The sequence below is a fragment of the Pseudorca crassidens genome, chromosome 3 (assembly GCF_039906515.1).
Source record: "Pseudorca crassidens isolate mPseCra1 chromosome 3, mPseCra1.hap1, whole genome shotgun sequence".
NCBI lineage: Eukaryota > Metazoa > Chordata > Mammalia > Artiodactyla > Delphinidae > Pseudorca > Pseudorca crassidens.
This window is the reverse complement of record NC_090298.1, coordinates 102,044,626-102,063,597: the sequence shown is the minus strand read 5'-3', so window position 1 is coordinate 102,063,597 and position 18,972 is coordinate 102,044,626. Positions and strand designations below refer to the sequence as shown.

At 34.6% G+C, this 18,972-nt stretch overlaps 1 protein-coding gene across 8 annotated transcripts in view; it reads right to left on the bottom strand.

Moving 5' to 3' along the window:
• CSNK1G3 (casein kinase 1 gamma 3) overlaps positions 1-18,972 on the bottom strand; it is a 128,599-nt gene that overhangs the window by 64,545 nt on the left and 45,082 nt on the right. For all 8 annotated transcript variants that reach the window (XM_067731579.1, XM_067731582.1, XM_067731581.1 and 5 more), the window contains exons 3-4: positions 16,856-16,896; positions 6,275-6,344 (exon numbers count right to left, since the gene is read on the bottom strand). In XM_067731579.1, the coding sequence (XP_067587680.1) occupies positions 6,275-6,344; positions 16,856-16,896 (111 nt within the window). The remainder of the gene's footprint in view (positions 1-6,274; positions 6,345-16,855; positions 16,897-18,972) is intronic.

Below are 18,972 nucleotides of genomic sequence, written 5' to 3'. Positions count from 1 at the left end.
GCACAGGGAGATCAGCTCGGTGCTTTGTGACCACCTAGAGCAGTGGGATAGGGAGGGTGGGAGGGAGGGAGATGCAAGAGGGAAGAGATATGGGGACATATGTATATGTATAACTGATTCACTTTGTTATAAAGCAGAAACTAACACACCATTGTAAAGCTATTATACTCCAATAAAGATGTTAAAAATAAATTTTAAAAAAAAGGCAAGCCACTCACTTGAGAAAAAATTATTTAACAATTTAACATATGCACAGTCTCAAATAGTATATTTAACATCATTTCCATAGTTAGAGATCTTCCAAGAATAGTAATTTATGACAGGAAAAAAAAAAGGTTATTTGACTTTCTGTGATGAAGTATCAGTTGATAAAGAAATTCCAAGGAATAAATGATTGCAAATTAGGTCAATATGGCCTATATAAACCATCTGATGTCAAGGAAATAATTTAAGACACAGAAGCATTATTCGGAATCACAGATCTTCAAAACACTTTTCCCCATGCATTGCAAAATATGTCCCATGCATTTTCATGAAGTATCATATCAACAATTCAACTAAACTATTTTTCAAGTAGATTTAAAAAAAACTGAATTCTAATAATTAAAACCTATGCTTCTCTAGAAAGTGATTATTTTTAGGCAGCTGAATTGTACAGTTAGTTAATTAAATAACTACCTGCATATACCCTTGGTTTATCATTTCTGATCATTTAAAAATTACTCATCACTGACTTTTTTTCCTTCTATTTCTGGATCTCTAAATTTACCTAATCATAGGGTGATACAAATGACATTAATTAAAATAAATAAATTTTTGAAATTACATGGTTATGTCTATTTGTCAAAAGTGGAATAAACTCAAAATGTAATAATATGATTTTACATAATATTAATATATCAAATTTTAAACATATGATCACAAAAGCTAAAAAGCTATAGGAAATATTGGAGATTATGTACTGCAACTTCACATCTGATGATAGAAAACAGTCTATTATTCTCATTAAAGAATTTACCATTTCAACCATTCACCAAGGGCCTACAATTGTCAATCATTCTGCTCAGTTTCAAGGATAAAAAGATGATTCTCACTGCCCTCAAAGAGTTCCAATTTTAATGGAGGAGAGAGACATAAGCAAATATAAATATAATATGGTATGATGAAAGAAAAATGAAGATGTATTCAAAATAATTTCAAGTCAAAGAAGAAGCTTTTTCTGGAATGAAACAGATACCAGAAAATGTACTGCAAAAGAGGAGATACTTTAGCTGGGGACTGAAGAAAGAAGAAATTCATCGAGAAAGAAAGACATTCCAGAAAGAAGAATACGGATATATGAAAATAATAAGATCTATTCAGAGAACACTAAGTTTAGTGCAACTAAAAAGTGGGTCGAATAGAAAGAGAAAGAAATGTGGACTTTATACTAAATGACAAGTCTCTAAGACGAATGTAGGGAAGAAGGAAGTGAGATGCACAAAAAGAAGCCCAATTCAAAAAACAGGTGACAATGAAGACTGGGAGAAGAGAATGAAGTCAACAGATCTCTTAAGAGACATAACTGACGGATCTTTTTGATGATTATCCCAAAAAGTCAAAATTAAAGGTGACTAACACTTTCAGCTTGAATGGGTGAGCCACTAATGGAACAAGATAATCCAGAAAAACAAACAGGTCTTTTGGAAGAGAGAGAAATCATTGGAAAAGTAAGGGGAAAGAAGATAGGGAGAGAAATTCTGGGTATATAGAATTGCTGATTCTAGTAGAGACATACATGTATGACTAGATTTTAAGAATGAAGGCCGGGATAAAGAATTGGAAATTATCCTTATATAGATGGTAATTTCATCCTTTCCTTCCTCCCTCCTGTTACAAAAAAATCTAGAATCATAAAAATGAAAGCCACATACGAAAAACAGAAGGAAGAAGCTAGAGCTAGCCTGATTCCTTACTTCTGTGTAGCCATATCAATCCTACAATTGTCTACTTCAGGACTCCTTGTTTATTTTTCCTCACATAACATTGCTTTACTTGTTTAAGGTACTGCTGTCATGATTTTTGATACTGACAGTCAAATTTATTCCTACCCAATGCAGTGGTCATCATGGTTTTGCCTATGTTCCTCTTCTCTTGACACTCTCTACACTCTCCTATGGGAGACCTCATCCATTCCCTTAGCTTTAAAAACCACCTATGTGTTGATGACTCCCAAATCTAGATCTTCATTTTACTCAATAAATGCTGAGTGGATATTACAAACAAGACCATTTGAAACATTAAATTTTTGTTATCAGAGAAACTGATAATGGTATAAAACAATACTCTAATCCTATGGAAAGCTATAAATAATATAAGGAGTCAACCCTCATACGCACACTGCAGTAAAGCTGTACAGTCCTACTGTATATATGTAACAGATTCAGTGAACAAATAAGAGAGAAAAGTGGGATACTGCCAAGGAGGTTAGATAAGGAAAAAGACTTAGAGGAGAATCAAAACCTAGAGAGTAGAACTAGATAAACTGTATATTATTTCACAGATATTTCAGTAAATAATTCTAAATAAATATGTTTTAATTTGTTTTTGCTGTGGCAAAATATACATAATAGAAAATTTATCATTTTAACCATTTTTAAATGTACAGTTCAGTGGCATCACGTATAGTCACATTGTTGTGCAACCACCACCACTATCCACCTCCAGAACTTTTTCATCATCCCAGGTTGAAACTCTATACCCATTAAACAATATTTTCCCACTCCCCTCTCCTCTCAGCCCCTGGCAACCACCATTCTGAATTCCGTCTCTATGAATCTGACTACTCTGGGTATCTCAAAGTGTGGAATCACACAGCATTTGTCCTTTTGTGACTAGCTTACTTCATTTAGCATAACGTTCTCAAGGTTCCTCTATACTGTAGCATGTGTCAGAATTTCCTTCCTTTTTAGGGCTGAATAATATTCCCTTCTACGTATAAAACCACACTTTGTATATCCATTCAAAGTTGTTTCCACCTTTTGGCTATTGCAAATCACACTGCTATGAACATGGGTGTACAACTACCTGTTTAAGTCCCTGCTTTCAGTTCTTTTATGCATATAATTAGAAGTGGAACTGCTGAATCAAATGGTAATTCTATGTTTAATTTTTTGAGGAACAGTCGTACTGTTTTCCACAGCAGCTGCAGCAATCCACATTCCCACCAGTAATGCACAAAGATTCCAATTTCTCCATATTCACACCAACACTAGCTGTTCACTGGTTTTCGGTTTGCTTTTCCTTTATTTAGTTAATAACAGCCACCCTAATGGGTGTGAAGTGGTATGTCTTTGTGGGTCTGACTTACATTTTCCTAATGATTTGTGATATTCAGCATATTTTCATGTGCTTATTGGCTATTTGTATATCTATCTTCTTTAGAAAAATGTCTATTCAAGTTCTGTGCCCACTTTAAAGTTGGATTGTTTGTATTTTTGCTGTTGAGTTTTAGGACTTCTTTATATATTCTGAATATTGATTAAATATATCTATTTTTTAAATTTATTTATTTTATTTATTTTTGGCTGCACTGGGTCTTCGTTGCTGTGCGCGGGCTTTCTTTAGTTGCGGAGAGCGGGGGCTACTCTTTGTTGTGCTGCGCGGGCTTCTCATGGCGGTGGCTTCTCTTGTTGCGGAGCACAGGCTCTAGAGTGCAGGCTCAGTAGTTGTGGCGCACGGGCTTAGTTGCTCCACAGCATGTGGCATCTTCCCGGACCAGGGCTCAAACCCATGTCCCCTGCACTGGCAGGTGAATTCTTAACCACTGCGTCACCAGGGAAGCCCAGTATATCTATTTTTAAAGAGAACACTAACAAGCAAGTTGCTACTTAAATGAAACTTACAATATCATAAAAGAATTATAGATTAAATTACTATGAATGCCCCACTTATGATTAAGAGCAGTCTGAAAATACAATCCTTTCATGTAGCAATTCCAAAATCAAATAATTTTTAAGTCATCAGTCTCTCCTCAAAACAATTAAACACTCTTGTTTTTCTATAAAGCTCACATGAGTACGCAAAAATGTTTTTAAAATTCATGATCGATAAAAACACTAACAAGTAACTAAAATTCACATGATTCACGTGAAACACTCAAAACTACACACACCTGTCAGAGTTTCAGAGCCACCATTACACACACCTTCAAGCAATAACACTCATATTTCAATTTATGTAAGTGCTATGCCCTGGAGTACAGGGGAGCACCCTTATATATGCAGACTAAATGGCGGTCCCTGGAGTCGTGGGGCACAACAGCCCTTTGGCATTCAAGTGCTAACAGATGTATGTTCCACTTTATTATTACTATCCCTGACATAAATTTTAAAGTTAAAAAAAGTAAAGAATATAATAATAAAAGTAAGTGCACCATGGTATTCAATTCAATGACTCCCTAAACTCCAAATTAACTTATTCATTCTTATCCAATTAAAGTATTCCATCCTATTTTTCCAAATGATAGTTTTACTACTTAAGTAGATAGATCTCTTATTTTCATCTCCCCAGCATCCAATCTTCCTTCTTCTGTTAACACCTCAATTTCCCATTAGACAACACCTCTCCCCATTCTCAGTCCCTGAACTTCACAGGTAGTGCCTGAGATGAGTAAGTCTGGGCAATCTAATTCAGTGATTAAATCATTAGACACAAAATAAGACAGTAAGGTTCAGTCCTAGAACTTTTGCTGAAATTTTTAGTTAACAGATACTTTTAAAATTGTTAAGCTGGGCTGTTGGTAAGCACCTTTGCCGTCTCATAAGAAGGGCCAATCAGAGAAAAAAGCTTACACACACACAAAAAGGCAGAGCATAAAGACAAACTCAACAATGTCCCTGATGACAGTACTGCAATGTCTTATAGATAAGTCCTTTCCCTGAATTTACAGTACATAGTCAATAACTCCTTTTTTTTTTTTTCCACTTAGCTTCTTAGGGCTTTCTGTCACTTGCCAGTCCTAACTAATATGTATGGTTTCACATATAATTGTGTCCCCTTATCATTTACATCTCAGTTGTCAGTGATAATTTTGATAAGTCCTGGAGGCCTGTCTGTATCAGACTTAAACATGCATTATAGAACGTTTATAATGATAAAACATCACAAAATGTCAACTTATTGTCCCCACAATGACTACTCATTCGAAAGTATGCTCTTAGGAAAAAAAAAGAATGCAAAATTGATAATGTATTAAAAGATGTACAGCTCTACCAAGTAGAATGTAAACACGTGCTTACAAAAAACACATCAAAAAATTCCATTTTATTAAATCTGGGGAAACAAAATATCCCTACTTGATAAGAAACTGTATGTATAAAATCATTACAGTTAGAATAGTAGTGAACAGAAAAAGTGGAGTTGAGAGAAACGTTAACATAAAGTAAATGCAACGAAAAATGGGAAATTTTCTCATTAGTTTTTTCCAATGGCACAAAATATCCATTCTCACTTAGATTTAGGGTTTATGTAAAAATATACCTGTATTAATTTCCTACAGCCACTGTAATTACTACACACCTGTGGCTTAAAATAACAAAAATTTATTTCTCACAGTTCTGGAGGCCAAACATTTGAAATCAGTTTCAACAGGCTGAATCAAGGAGGTTCTATAGGACAATCCTATACCAGGTTTTCATGGCTGCCAGCATTCCTTGGCTTATGGCTATATCACTCCAATCTTGGCCTCTGTAGCCACTTTGCCTTTTCTTCTTCTGTGTATGTTAATGGTTCTTCTGACTCTCTTTTACAAGGACATTTGTGACTGCATTTAGGGGCCACCCAGATAACCCAGAATTACCTCCTGATCTCAAGATCCTTAACTTAATCATACCTGTGAAGTCTTTACTATAAGGTAACATTTACAGATTCCAGGGATTATGATATGGATAGTTTTTATGCAGCCATTTTTCAGCCTACCACCATGTCATAAATCATTTCAATAACTATAATACCACCAAAAAGGCTAAGCACCTGGAAACTATATGCACCTTACATTCTCAAATTAAATTTTTTTTACAATGTTCTCTATTTATATTAGTACCAACACAAAAAGCTCCAAAAATGTCATATTTAGAATAAAAAGGGAAGACTGTAGTAAGAAAATATCTACTAAGCATTGCCTTAAGAAGTGATTAATATTAACTAAATTTAACATACTATTCTTTGAAACCACAGAGTTCTTATCATGACAATCCGTTTTATTACAAATTAAAAAATTAATATAAGACTTTACCTCCAGATCCTAACTGCTTGTAGAATCTGTATTCCAAATGTAGTTGTGGTGCTCTGGATTTCATGGGCTCCTAATTTAAAAAAAAAAAGCAACAACAAAAAATATTTAAGTTATTAAAATATCACTAGGCCCCAATTCCGAATTTATAAATCTTGGTGTCAACATTTTTTTTTTTTGGTATTCCAAGCATTGTTCTTTATAATATTTCAGCGTCTTGCCTTGATTAAAATACAATCTGAGACAGAGTAAAACTGTGTTCAACAATTTCCACAAATACATATAGTATCCATACATATGGAAAGACCCACCTCAATAAAGCAAAAAAAATATTTAATATTTCAAACATTCAGAAGCATATGAATGCATTAGAAAAGGTCTTTAAAAGCTACATAATAAACCAGTAGTTAACTCAAAAGAGGGATCTAGCTTTGAGTAAGGTCAAAGGTGAATTTTTAATTTCTGTTGATTTTTTTATTAAAGATCAATATATATATATATTTTTTCAGACAGTAAATATGGTCTATTTTTGCATCTTTCCAATAAAATACATTTGATCACTTTTTTTTTATACAGCAGGTTCTCATTAGTCATCCATTTTATACACATTAGTGTATACATGTCAATCCCAATATCCCAATTCATCACACCACCACCACCACCCACCCGCTGCTTTCCCCCCTTGGTGTGCATACGTTTATTCTCTATATCTGTGTCTCAATTTCTGCCCTGAAAACCGGTTCATCCATACCATTTTTCTAGGTTCCACATATATGCGTTAATATACGATATTTGTTTTTCTCTTTCTGACTTACTTCACTCTGTATGACAGTCTCTAGATCCATCCACGTCTCTACAAATGACCCAGTTTCGTTCCTTTTTATGGCTGAGTAATATTCCACTGTATATATGTACCACATCTTCTTTATCCATTCGTCTGTCGATGGGCATTTAGGTTGCTTCCATGACCTGGCTATTGTAAATAGTGCTGCAATGAACATTGGGGTGCATGTGCCTTTTTGGGTTTTTTTTAACATCTTTATTAGGGTATAATTGCTTTACAATGGTGTGTCAGTTTCTGCTTTCTAACAAAGTGAATCAGTTATACACATACATATGCCCCTATACCTCTTCCCTGTTGCATCTCCCTCCCTCCCACCCTCCCTATCCCACCCCTCTAGGTGGCCACAAAGCACCAAGCTGATCTCCCTGTGCTATGCAGCTGATTCCCACTAGCTAGCTATTTTATGGTTGGTAGTGTATATATGTCCATGCCACTCTCTCATTTTGTCCCAGCTTACCCTTCTCCCTTCCCGTATCCTCAAGTCTATTCTCTAGTAGGTCTGCATCTTTATTCCCGCCTTGCCCCTAGGTTCTTCTGACCATTTTCTTTTTCTTTTTAAATTTAGATTCCATATATATGTGTTAGCATACGGTTATTTGTTTTTCTCTTTCTGACTCACTTCACTCTGTATGACAGTCTCTAGGTCCATCCACCTCACTACAAATAACTCAGTTTCGTTCCTTTTTATGGCTGAGTAATATTCCATTGTATATATGTGTCACATCTTCTTTTGATGGACGCTTAGGTTGCTTACATGTCCTGGTAAATAGAGCTGCAATGAACATTTTGGTACATGACTCTTTTTGAATTATGGTTTTCTCAGGGTATATGCCCAGTAGTGGGATTGCTGGATCATATGGAAATTCTATTTTTACTTTTTAAGGAACCTCCATACTGTTCTCCATAGTGGCTGTATCAATTTACATTCCCACCAACAGTGCAAGAGGGTTCCCTTTTCTCCACATGCTCTCCAGCATTTGTCGTTTGTAGATTTTCAGATGAAGCTCATTCTAACTGGTGTGATTTGAATTGTAGTTTTGTAGTTTTGATTTGCATTTCTCTAATAATTAGTGATGTTGAGCAGCTTTTCATGTGCTTCTTGGCCATCTGTATGTCTTCTTTGGAGAAATGTCTACTTAGGTCTTCTGCCCATTTTTGGATTGGGTTGTTTGTTTTTTTAATATTGAGCTGCATGAGCCGTTTATATATTTCGGAGATTAATCCTTTGTCCATTGATTCGTTTGCAAATATTTTCTCCCATTCTTAGGGTTGTCTTTTCGTCTTGTTTATGGTTTCCTTTGCTGTGCAAAAGCTTTTAAGTTTCATTAGGTCCCATTTGTTTATTTTTGTTTGTATTTCCATTACTCTAGAAGGTGGATCAAAAAAGATCTTGCTGTGATCTATGTCAAAGAGTGTTCTTCCTATGGTTTCCTCTAAGACTTTAGTAGCGTCCGGACTTACATTTAGGTCTCAAATCCATTTTGAGTTTATTTTTGTGTATGGTGTTAGGGAGTGTTCTAATTTCATTCTTTTACACGTAGCTGTCCAGTTTCCCCAGCACCACTTACTGAAGAGACTGTCTTTTCTTCATTGTATATCCTTGCCTCCTTTGTCATAGATTAGTTGACCATAGTTGCGTGCGTTTACCTCTGGGCTTTCTACCTGTTCCATTGATCTATGTTCCTGTTTTTCTGCCAGTACCATATTGCCTTATTACTGTATATTTGTAGTATAGTCTGAAGTCAGGGAGTCTGATTCCTCCAGCTCCGTTTTTTTCCCTCAAGACTGCTTTAGCTATTCGGGGTCTTTTGTGTCTCCATACAAATTTTAAGATTTTTTGTTCTAGTTCCATAAAAAATGCCATTGGTAATTTGACAGGGATTGCATTGAATCTGTAGATTGCTTTGGGTAGTATAGTCATTTTCACAATATTGATTCATCCAATCCAAGAACATGGTATATCTCTCCACCTGTTGGTATCATCTTTAATTTCTTTCATCAGTGTCTTAGAGTTTTCTGCATACAGGCCTTTTGTCTCCCTAGGTAGGTTTAATCCTAGGTATTTTATCTTTTTGTTGCAATAGTAAATGGGAGTGTTTCCTTAATTCCTCTTTCAGATTTTTCATCATTAGTGTATAGGAATGCAAGAGATTTCTGTGCGTTAATTTTGTATCCAGCAACTTTACCAAATTCATTGATTAGCTTGTTTCCTGGTGGCATCTTTAGGATTCTCTATGTATAGTATCGTGTCATCTGCAAACAGTGACAGTTTTACTTCTTCTTTTCTGATTTGTATTCTTTTTATTTCTTTTTCTTCTCTGACTGCCGAGGCTAGGACTTCCAAAACTATGTTGAATAATAGTGGCAAGAGTGGACATCCTTTTCTTGTTCCTGATCTTAGAGGAAATGCTTTCAGTTCTTCACCACTGAGAATGATGTTTGCTGTGGGTCTGTCATATATGGCCTTTATTAGTTGAAGTACGTTCCCTCTATGCCCACTTTCTGGAGTTTTTATCATAAACGGCTGTTGAATTTTGTCAAAAGCTTTCTCTGCATCTATTGAGATGATCATATGGTTTTTATTCTTCAATTTGTTAATATGGTGTATCACGTTGATTGATTTGCATATACTGAAGAATCCTTGCACCCCTGGGATAAATCCCACTTGATCATGGTGTATGATGCTTTTAATGTGCTGTTGGATTCTGTTTGCTAGTATTTTGCTGAGGATTTTTGCATCTATATTCATCAGTGATATTGGTCGCTAATTTTCTTTTTTTGTAGTATCTTTGTCTGGTTTTGGTATCAGGGTGATGGTGGCCTCATAGAATGAGTTTGGGAGTGTTCCTTCCTCCAAAATGTTTTGGAAGAGCTTGAGAAGGATGGGTGTTAGCTCTTCTCTAAATGTTTGATAGAATTCACCTGTGAAGCCATCTGGTCCTGGACTTTTGTTTGTTGGAAGATTTTTAATCACAGTTTCAATTTCATTACTTGTGATTGGTCTGTTCATATTTTCTATTTCTTCCTGGTTCAGTCTTGGAAGGTTATACCTTTCTAAGAATTTGTCCATTTCTTCTAGGTTGTCCATTTTATTGGCATAGATTTCCTTGTAGTAGTCTCTTAGGATGCTTTGTATTTCTGTGGTGTCTGGTGTCACTTCTCCTTTGTCATTTCTAATTTTATTGATTTGAGTCCTCTCCCTCTTTTCCTTGATGAGTCTGGCTAATGGTTTATCAATTTTGTTTATCTTCTCAAAGAACCAGCTTTTACTTTTATTGACCTTTGCTATTGTTTCCTTTGTTTCTATTTCATTTATTTCTGCTCTGATCTTTATGATTTCTTTCCTTCTGCTAACTTTGGGTTTTGTTTGTTCTTCTCTCTCTAGTTCCTTTAGGTGTAAGGTTAGATTATTTATTTGAGATTTTTCTTGTTTCTTGAGGTAGGCTTGTATAGCTATAGACTTCCTTCTTAGAACTGCTTTTGCTGCATCCCATAGGTTTTGGATTGTCATGTTTTCATTGTCATTTGTCTCGAGGTATTGTTTGATTTCCTCTTTGACTTCTTCAGTGATCTCTTGCTTATTTAGTAACGTAGTGTTTAGCCTCCATGTGTTTGTGTTTTTTGCGTTTTTTCCCCTGTAACTGATTTCTAATCTCATAGCTCTGTGGTCAGAAAAGATGCTTGATATGATTTCAATTTTCTTATATTTACTGAGGTTTGATTTGTGACCCAAGATGTGATCTATCCTGGAGAATGTTCCTTGCGCACTTGAGAAGAAAATGTAATCTGCTGTTTTTGGATGGAATGTCCTATAAATATCAATTAACTCTATCTGGTCTATTGTGTCATTTAAAGCTCTGTTTCCTTATTTATTTTCATTTTGGAGGATCTGTCCATTGGTGTAAGTGAGGTGTTAAAGTCCCCCACTAATATTGTGTTACTGTCGATTTCCTCTTTTACAGCTGTTAGCAGTTGCCTTATGCGTTGAGGTGCTCCAATGTTGGGTGCATATATATTTATAATTGTTATATCTTCTTCTTGGATTGATCCCTTGATCATTATGAAGTGTCCTTCCTTGTCTCTTGTAACATTCTTTATTTTGAAGTCTATTTTATCTGATATGAGTATTGCTATTCCAGCTTTCTTTTGATTTCCATTTGCATGGAATATCTTTATCCATCCCCTCACTTTCAGTCTGTATGTGTCCCTAGGTCTGAAGTGGGTCTCTTGTAGACAGCATATATATGGGTCTTGTTTTTGTATCCATTCAGCAAGCCTGTTTCTTTTGGTTGGAGCATTTAAGCCATTCATGTTTAAGGTAATTATCGATATGTATGTTCCTGTGACCATTTTCTTAATTGTTTTGGGTTTGTTTTTGTAGGTTCTTTTCTTCCCTTGTGTTTCCCACTTACAGAAGTTTCTTTAGAATTTGTTGTAGAGCTGGTTTGGAGGTGCTGAATTCTTTAGCTTTTGCTTGTCTGTAAAGCTTTTGATTTCTCCATCGAATCTGAATGAGCTCCTTGCCGGGTAGTCTTGGTTGTAGGTTCTTCCCTTTCATCACTTTAAGTATATCATGCCACTCCCTTCTGGTTTGTACAGTTTCTACTGAGAAATCAGCTGTTAACTTTATGGGAGTTCCCTTGTATGTTATTTGTTGTTTTTCCCTTGCTGCTTTCAATAATTTTTCTTTGTCTTTAATTTTTGCCAATTTGATTACTATGTGTCTCGCTGTGTTTCTCCTTGGATTTATCTTGTATGGGACTCTGCAGTTCCTGGACATGGGTGGCTATTTCCTTTCCCATGTTAGGGAAATTTTCGACTATAATCTCTTCAAATATTTTCTCGGGTCCTTTCTCTCTCTCTTCTCTCTCTGGGACCCCTGTAGTGTGAATGTTGTTGCGTTTAATGTTGTCCCAGAGGTCTCTTAGGCTGTCTTCATTTCTTTTCATTCTTTTTTCTTTATTCTGTTCCTCAGCAGTGAATTCCACCATTCTGTCTTCCAGGTCACTTATCCGTTCTTCTGCCTCAGTTATTCTGCTATTGATTCCTTCTAGTGTAGTTTTCATTTCAGTTATTGTATTGTTCACCTCTGTTTGTTGGTTCTTTAATTCTTCTAGGTGTTTTTTAAACATTTCTTGCATCTTCTCGATCTTTGCCTCCATTCTTTTTCCGAGGTCCTGGATCATCTTCACTATCATTATTCTGAATTCTTTTTCTGGAAGGCTGCCTATCTCCACTTCATTTAGTTGTTTTTCTGGGGGTTTATCTTGTTCCTTCATCTCGTACATAGCCCCCTGCCTTTTCATCTTGTCTATCCTTCTGTGAATGTGGTTTTTGTTCCACACGCTGCAAGATTGTAATTCTTCTTGCTTCTGCTGTCTGTCCTCTGGTGGATGAGGCTATCATGGAGGCTTGTGCAGCTTTCCTGATGGGAGGAACTCTCAACTCTTCTATAATGTAATAATCTATTAGTCATCTTTGTCTCCCTAAGGTTAAATCCAGATAGTCAACTTTAAGCGCAGCGTAAAATAAATTAATGCCATAAATGTACACAAGGTTAAGTGGCTATTAGATCAAGCATTAGGGAAATCTGTGTTTGACTCTTTGACCCTGAAGAAGAGTATACTGTGAACATTCATGACTAGAATGGTGGCCCTGATTCTATTTCTCCTGTTTCCAGGAATTCACCTCTAAACTATATATTTCTAATGTAAAGAAAAGTAAGAAATTACAGAAAAGTAAGAAAGAACAGAGACAGAGATAGGAAAATTCTGATAGTAGCAACAATATATATTTTTTTAATTTTTAGCTGGAGTACAGCTTACAATAAAACACACAGTTCCTAAGTATTAGGCCCATGAGCTTTGTAAATTGTATATATCCCTGCAACCACCATCTCAAAAAACCTTTAGCCTCTAAAGTTTAGAGCATTTCCATCACCCTTCTCTCAGAGATAATCACTTTTGGACTTCTATCACCTTTGGATTTGTTTTGTCCGTTGTTGGATTTCATACAAATGACATTATACAATGTATGTTTTATATGTATGTGTCTGGCTTTTTTCCTTCAACATATGTTTTTGAGATTTTTACAGTCACACACACACACACACACACACACACACACACACAGAGAACATAAACAGAAACAAAATAGATTTAACATATAAGAAATAATAAATGTGTGACAATATTTGCAGGAAACAAAACTATAACAGAGTAATAACACAGGAAAATTGAACAAGATTCAACAGGAAAGTACAGCAAGGTAACAAAATTTAAACAAAACCAACAAAACTTCAAGAAGTACAAAAAACTACAACAACAAAATTTAAAACTAATCTACCAGCACATTAACACAACAGAAAAGAGAATTTGGAAATTGGGAGATAGAAAAATGTCTAAAGAATGAGAAAATTTTGTAGACTGCATCTATATAAAGTATACAGAATGCATTATGAAGGAGGAAAAATAGAAATAGGAAAAAGATTAGAGATCTGGACAATATAATGTAAAGGTCTAATATGCATTTGATAAGTGTCTTGAGAGAAAAGTGAGCGGAGGCAATAACTGAAGAAATAAATGCAAGAACTGATGAAAGATAAACCAGAGATTCAAGAGGAATGTGAATCCCAAACAGAATAACTAACATATTTATACTAAGATATATCGTAATGAAAGAACCAACGACAGACTTCAGATAAAGAACCTGTAAAGTCCCAGTGGAACAATTATAATCATAAAGATTATTATAAGAGAAAACAATCAGCTTAGTTCTTGAGAGGCAGAATGGTAGGGTACAACTCTAGTTAAAAGCATAGGCACTGAAACTAAATTGTATTGGGTTTGAATCCTAAATTCACTACTTACTAGCTGTTGTAGAGACTTTGGCAAGTTACTTAATCTTTATGTACTTTTCAGTTCCCTCATCTATGAAAGAGGGATAGAATATTCTTTCTCATTTTGTTTATATATACATATATATGACTTAAAATAGCTCCTTCCACATAGTGGAATTCTTCAGTTTTAGCTATATAAAAGTAAATAACCATAAGATATAATAAAAGATGCCCACTCAGGCAATCACAAGTAAAATTAAATACATAACTTATTCAATCACTAATATTCCCTAGGTAAAAACAGAAACCCAGATCTAACTTAGTTGAGGCAGTTCAACTTGATTCCAATACTTTATTAGCAGTAAAATTTTATTGTGCCACCATATAACAAAAGTCACTTCACCACAGGATGAATTTTTCATTATTCATGAACAACGGGTTACTATATAACTACAAACAACAAGATATGAGGGTGGTGGCTGAGGTCAAATTTAACAAATTACTTTGAAAGAAACGATCAGTATGAACTAGGGTAACATTAAATAAATGTGAAAACCTTTATAGGAGATAACAGAGCTAAAAGTAGTCACTGAAGTTTGCTCTTTGAACACCACTGTCAACAAATAATGCCTTTATTTGTACCAATGTACAAAAATAAGATAGCACTGAAGGTATACAGACATAACATTTTCAAGTGGTTACTTTTTAGGCAGGTTCTGAACAAAATTATATTATCTTCTATAAACAGAGACAATAGATACAAACATAAGATACAAAAATATATATAAGGACACTTTATATATATATAAAATACATACACACACACACACACACACACACACACACACAAATATTTAGTAAACTAAGTACCGAACCATGGTCCAACAGTTTATGTGAAAAATTTTCTGCCCTGCCAATATATTTTTTGGATGAATCTGAGGCAAGCATGACTCTATACCATACTTCAACCTCAAAATACCACAAAGGGATCCAAAAATATTCCCAGTTCTCCCAAAGAATACCAAATAACCACAATTTTTATATGTAGTCCTGATCACTGTGAATGTCTGCCCACCAAAAAAAAGAAGAAAAATAAGGGGATAGCGATATGGCATGAAGGTAAACTAAAAAAAGTGACTTATGTGTGTATATATAAGAAGGCTAAAAGATGACATAATACATGTTTACTAAGGCATCAAAGATGTCAACAGGGTTAACAAGTTCCAAATCTGAAAATAACAGGACCTAAGGGTCACCAGTTAATGACTGAAATGGACAAGTAAAGGTCAGCCTAGAGGGGCTCCTATTTTGACACAGTGGTTTATTTGCCCTAACATCAGTTAAATATCTGATAGATATCTGAAGCTACTCACTACGGGCCATCAATAACACAGAATATGGGTGTTGCCACACTTCCATCCTTGTGTGCCACCCCAACTCCCAACACCATACAACATCTAGATCCCAGACCACTGGCCTAGAACACGGGAAAAGAGAGAAATCCAAAGAAAAAGTCAGCAGTGCCCATTCCCTGCATCCTGGGCCTCCCTATTGTGATTCACACAAACTAACTCCCCCTGTCCTGATTTCACACCCAGGAGGGAACCTTGTAATTTTAACTTAGTATTCTATGTGTATCAGCCTACAGAAAGAAAACATATTATTTATTCTGATGTGGGCATTCTGGACCCATAATAGTAAAATACCTCACTGTAAGTTAGAAATTAACTCTTTCTAAATATTTACACCTCTGAGAGCTTGACTGATTGCATGAATTGATTAATACTGTGAATCCACTTCTGATTAACAGTGACAATCTTAATGAGATAACCTAACCAGATTTTCTGTCATAAAGTCAAGGACCAGAACTTAAACCTACGTGAACTCATGCCAGGTAAATGCCAGTGCCAACTCACATGTCAGCCAGCCAGTCTCTCCTGGTGGCACCACAACCCTTCTGTGCATTTTTATTTCCCAGTAAAAGTAAACAGCATTTGTTGCAGTGAAACTTGGTTTACACTCACAGGATACTTAAAATTAAGTAGCACAGTTTTCTATCTCATCCCCAACGTTTTTTTTTTTTATTTCTCCCACTTGCCTCTTCCTCAAATAGTCTCTCCTTCTATATTAAAGTCACATTACCCTAATAACAGTGGTTATATTGGCAGAGACAAGATTGAGACTGGCAGGCAGGCTGGGAAAAACCAAGCCATGCTCAACCTCAAGGAAACATGGCTGGCATACCAGATAGAACAGATGTGCCAGCAGAAAGTTATATCTTACAAAAATTCCCAGATCCCAACTATTCAAAAAAAAAAAGCTGCCTTATAGCTGTCATACCAGGCACATCTGGGACTTCAAAACATTCCCAGGGGAGTTTGCTTGCCTGGCTATCCACCCACATCAAGAATTTCTGAATCCTTGAAGGTCAAGCAATAGCCAAGTTTTACCAAATATAAAAACATCAACAGAAAAAGAGATGTTGGAAGGTACCTCAAATACATTTTCAAATAATGTAATCCTGAATACTAAGGACACCTTTGTCCAAGTGCTTGAATCAGGAAGAAAAATCTTGCATTCTAACTTTTATCTAATAAAAAATGCCAATATGCCAGCTTCCTTAAATTCAAAATTTTTTAAATTCAGTTCTATAATGCTGCCAAAGTAAAGGGATTAAGTTTTTGTAACACACAAAGACACAGATATCTTATATATACATTATCATACACTTGAGGGGCATGAAGATGCTAGGAGCTTAATAACAAAAGGTCAGTTACACTTACCACTTTCCCAATAAACACTCAAGTTAAAAGGATATGAAAAAAAATTAGTGAAAATGCAACTTAATCATTAAAGAAATAATAAGAAAATAATTAAAGAAAAATAAGAAACATGAACTTACCAGTTTAATTGCCACATATTCATTTGTGTATAAATTTTTCCCTTGAAAAAAAAAGAAAAATGTCAGATTCTACCAGCAATGAATTTTTAAGGATACATTATGTAAAACTGTACTTTGGGGGGTCAGGGGAAGCACATAACACATTTAAATGAAACATAGGTTTTTGCTTCCAACTATTTAGCAGAAGTCTCAATAACAAGGAAATATTTAAATTTATGATCAACTCCATAACACATTCAGTATTTCACCTAGATTCAGAGTAGAAAGTAATACTAATAAATACTTTAGACCATTTATTTAAAAAAAAGAAAAATTCTTATTTTGTTGGAATACTGCATACAATTTACAAAGTAATCAGTAGGCAAACACATGCTAAACTAAATTTCAAAACTAGAACCCTATGTAGAAATTGGAGTACAAAATTCCTTTCTCGATCACCACCTCATTTTAAATCCTTCATTATTACGGGATGTGATCTTAATAGGGCTCATATGTAATCTAGTAAATAGATCAAATATATAGAAAAAAATGTGGAATACCTTTAAAATAAAACTTTAAAAGTATTATTCAATAATTGGCTTTGACAAACTAGTTGATTACTCTGAGGGGAAGAAGGGTTATTAAGAACTTGCCTTATAAGCAAATTAAATTCCAGGTATTTTAAGAGTTAGATATAAGCCATAAAACAAGAAAAAATATTTATCAGGCCAGTATACAGAAGCCTTTTTGAGCATTAAAAATAAATGGAAAAAGATTAAAAGATCAGAAGATTTTATACAGATTTGATAGCTTAAAATATTTTAAACTTCTGTAAGTTGAAAAAAACTATTATATACAAAGAACAAGTGAAAGACAAATCAGAATAAAGATTTAATATAATTAATATGTAAAGAATTCAAATGAATTACAGTAATTATTGGCACCAGCAAGTTGAAAATAATCTAGAAAATTCCAAGGGGTCAACATCTGTAGTTCAAGTAAAATACTATGGAGAATTAAGTATATGAAGAAAATCTGATACAGAAATTAATGTGCTTCTTTACAAGTACAGTTCAAAGAATAAAAAATAGAACAATATTTGATTTCTGGATTTCCAGTATTCTTTCAATAAGCATGTACTATTTTTATAGTAAGAAAAACAGAACACTGATCGTTGTTGTTTTTAACTGTGATAGTAACTGGCCCTGGTCACACTGGCGACTTAACACAAAATAGGTAATCATCAATTTTCACACATGTGATTTTTCCAACATAATACACCTAACTTCATTTTATACAACAGTTAATAAATGGCAGTAAAACTTCTAGACAAAATTTCAGTCTTGGATATGCTGCCACAGTGAGCAGTATTTTCACCATAAGAATCTTTGCCACAAGCAGTTTCGCAGCACAGCTAATTGCCCATGAGGCAATTTTGATGGAAAAATTGAAAATTATATTTTGATAAAAATGTGAAAATTTTATATGAAATTAAAATGAAAATAAAATTTAAAATGAACATTAAAAAGGACACAATGACACATGAAAAACTAGTAATAAAATATTTTAAAGATTCTACTGTCAAAATGAAAATACAAAAAATATCTGAATACATTTAAAACGTGTATAGATTCATGATTATAGCTGTATTATGGTATATCTGAGAAAAGGTGATACTTCCTTTGTCAAAGTCAATCATTACGGATTCAGAATCTCATGTTGGACCTAAGTTCTCTACAACATAAAAAAACTAACTCTAAGTCTCCACAGATATCCCTGGAAATAAAATGAACAATCGAGGGATGCTCCTATTTATTATCAATATATGTAACCTATATAACTGGTAGTAAATCTCTAGACTACATTTAAATGTTCCATCACATGACCAGTCTTTATGTTGTACCAAATCATCTAAGCCAGATTCTGTACCAAATACAAAAGTTCTGTCTCCATAATGTTCTCCACTATCAAACAGCAAAAATTTTCACCATTTTCAAGAAACTTACACTCATCAGGAATCACGTAACCATTTCTTTATGGGGGATAGGAAGAGCTTGATTCTTCTTTTGCCTCCAACTTCTAATATTGCATGATAAATCTGATAAAGACAGCATTAGAGCGCAAGCTGTTGTATCTAG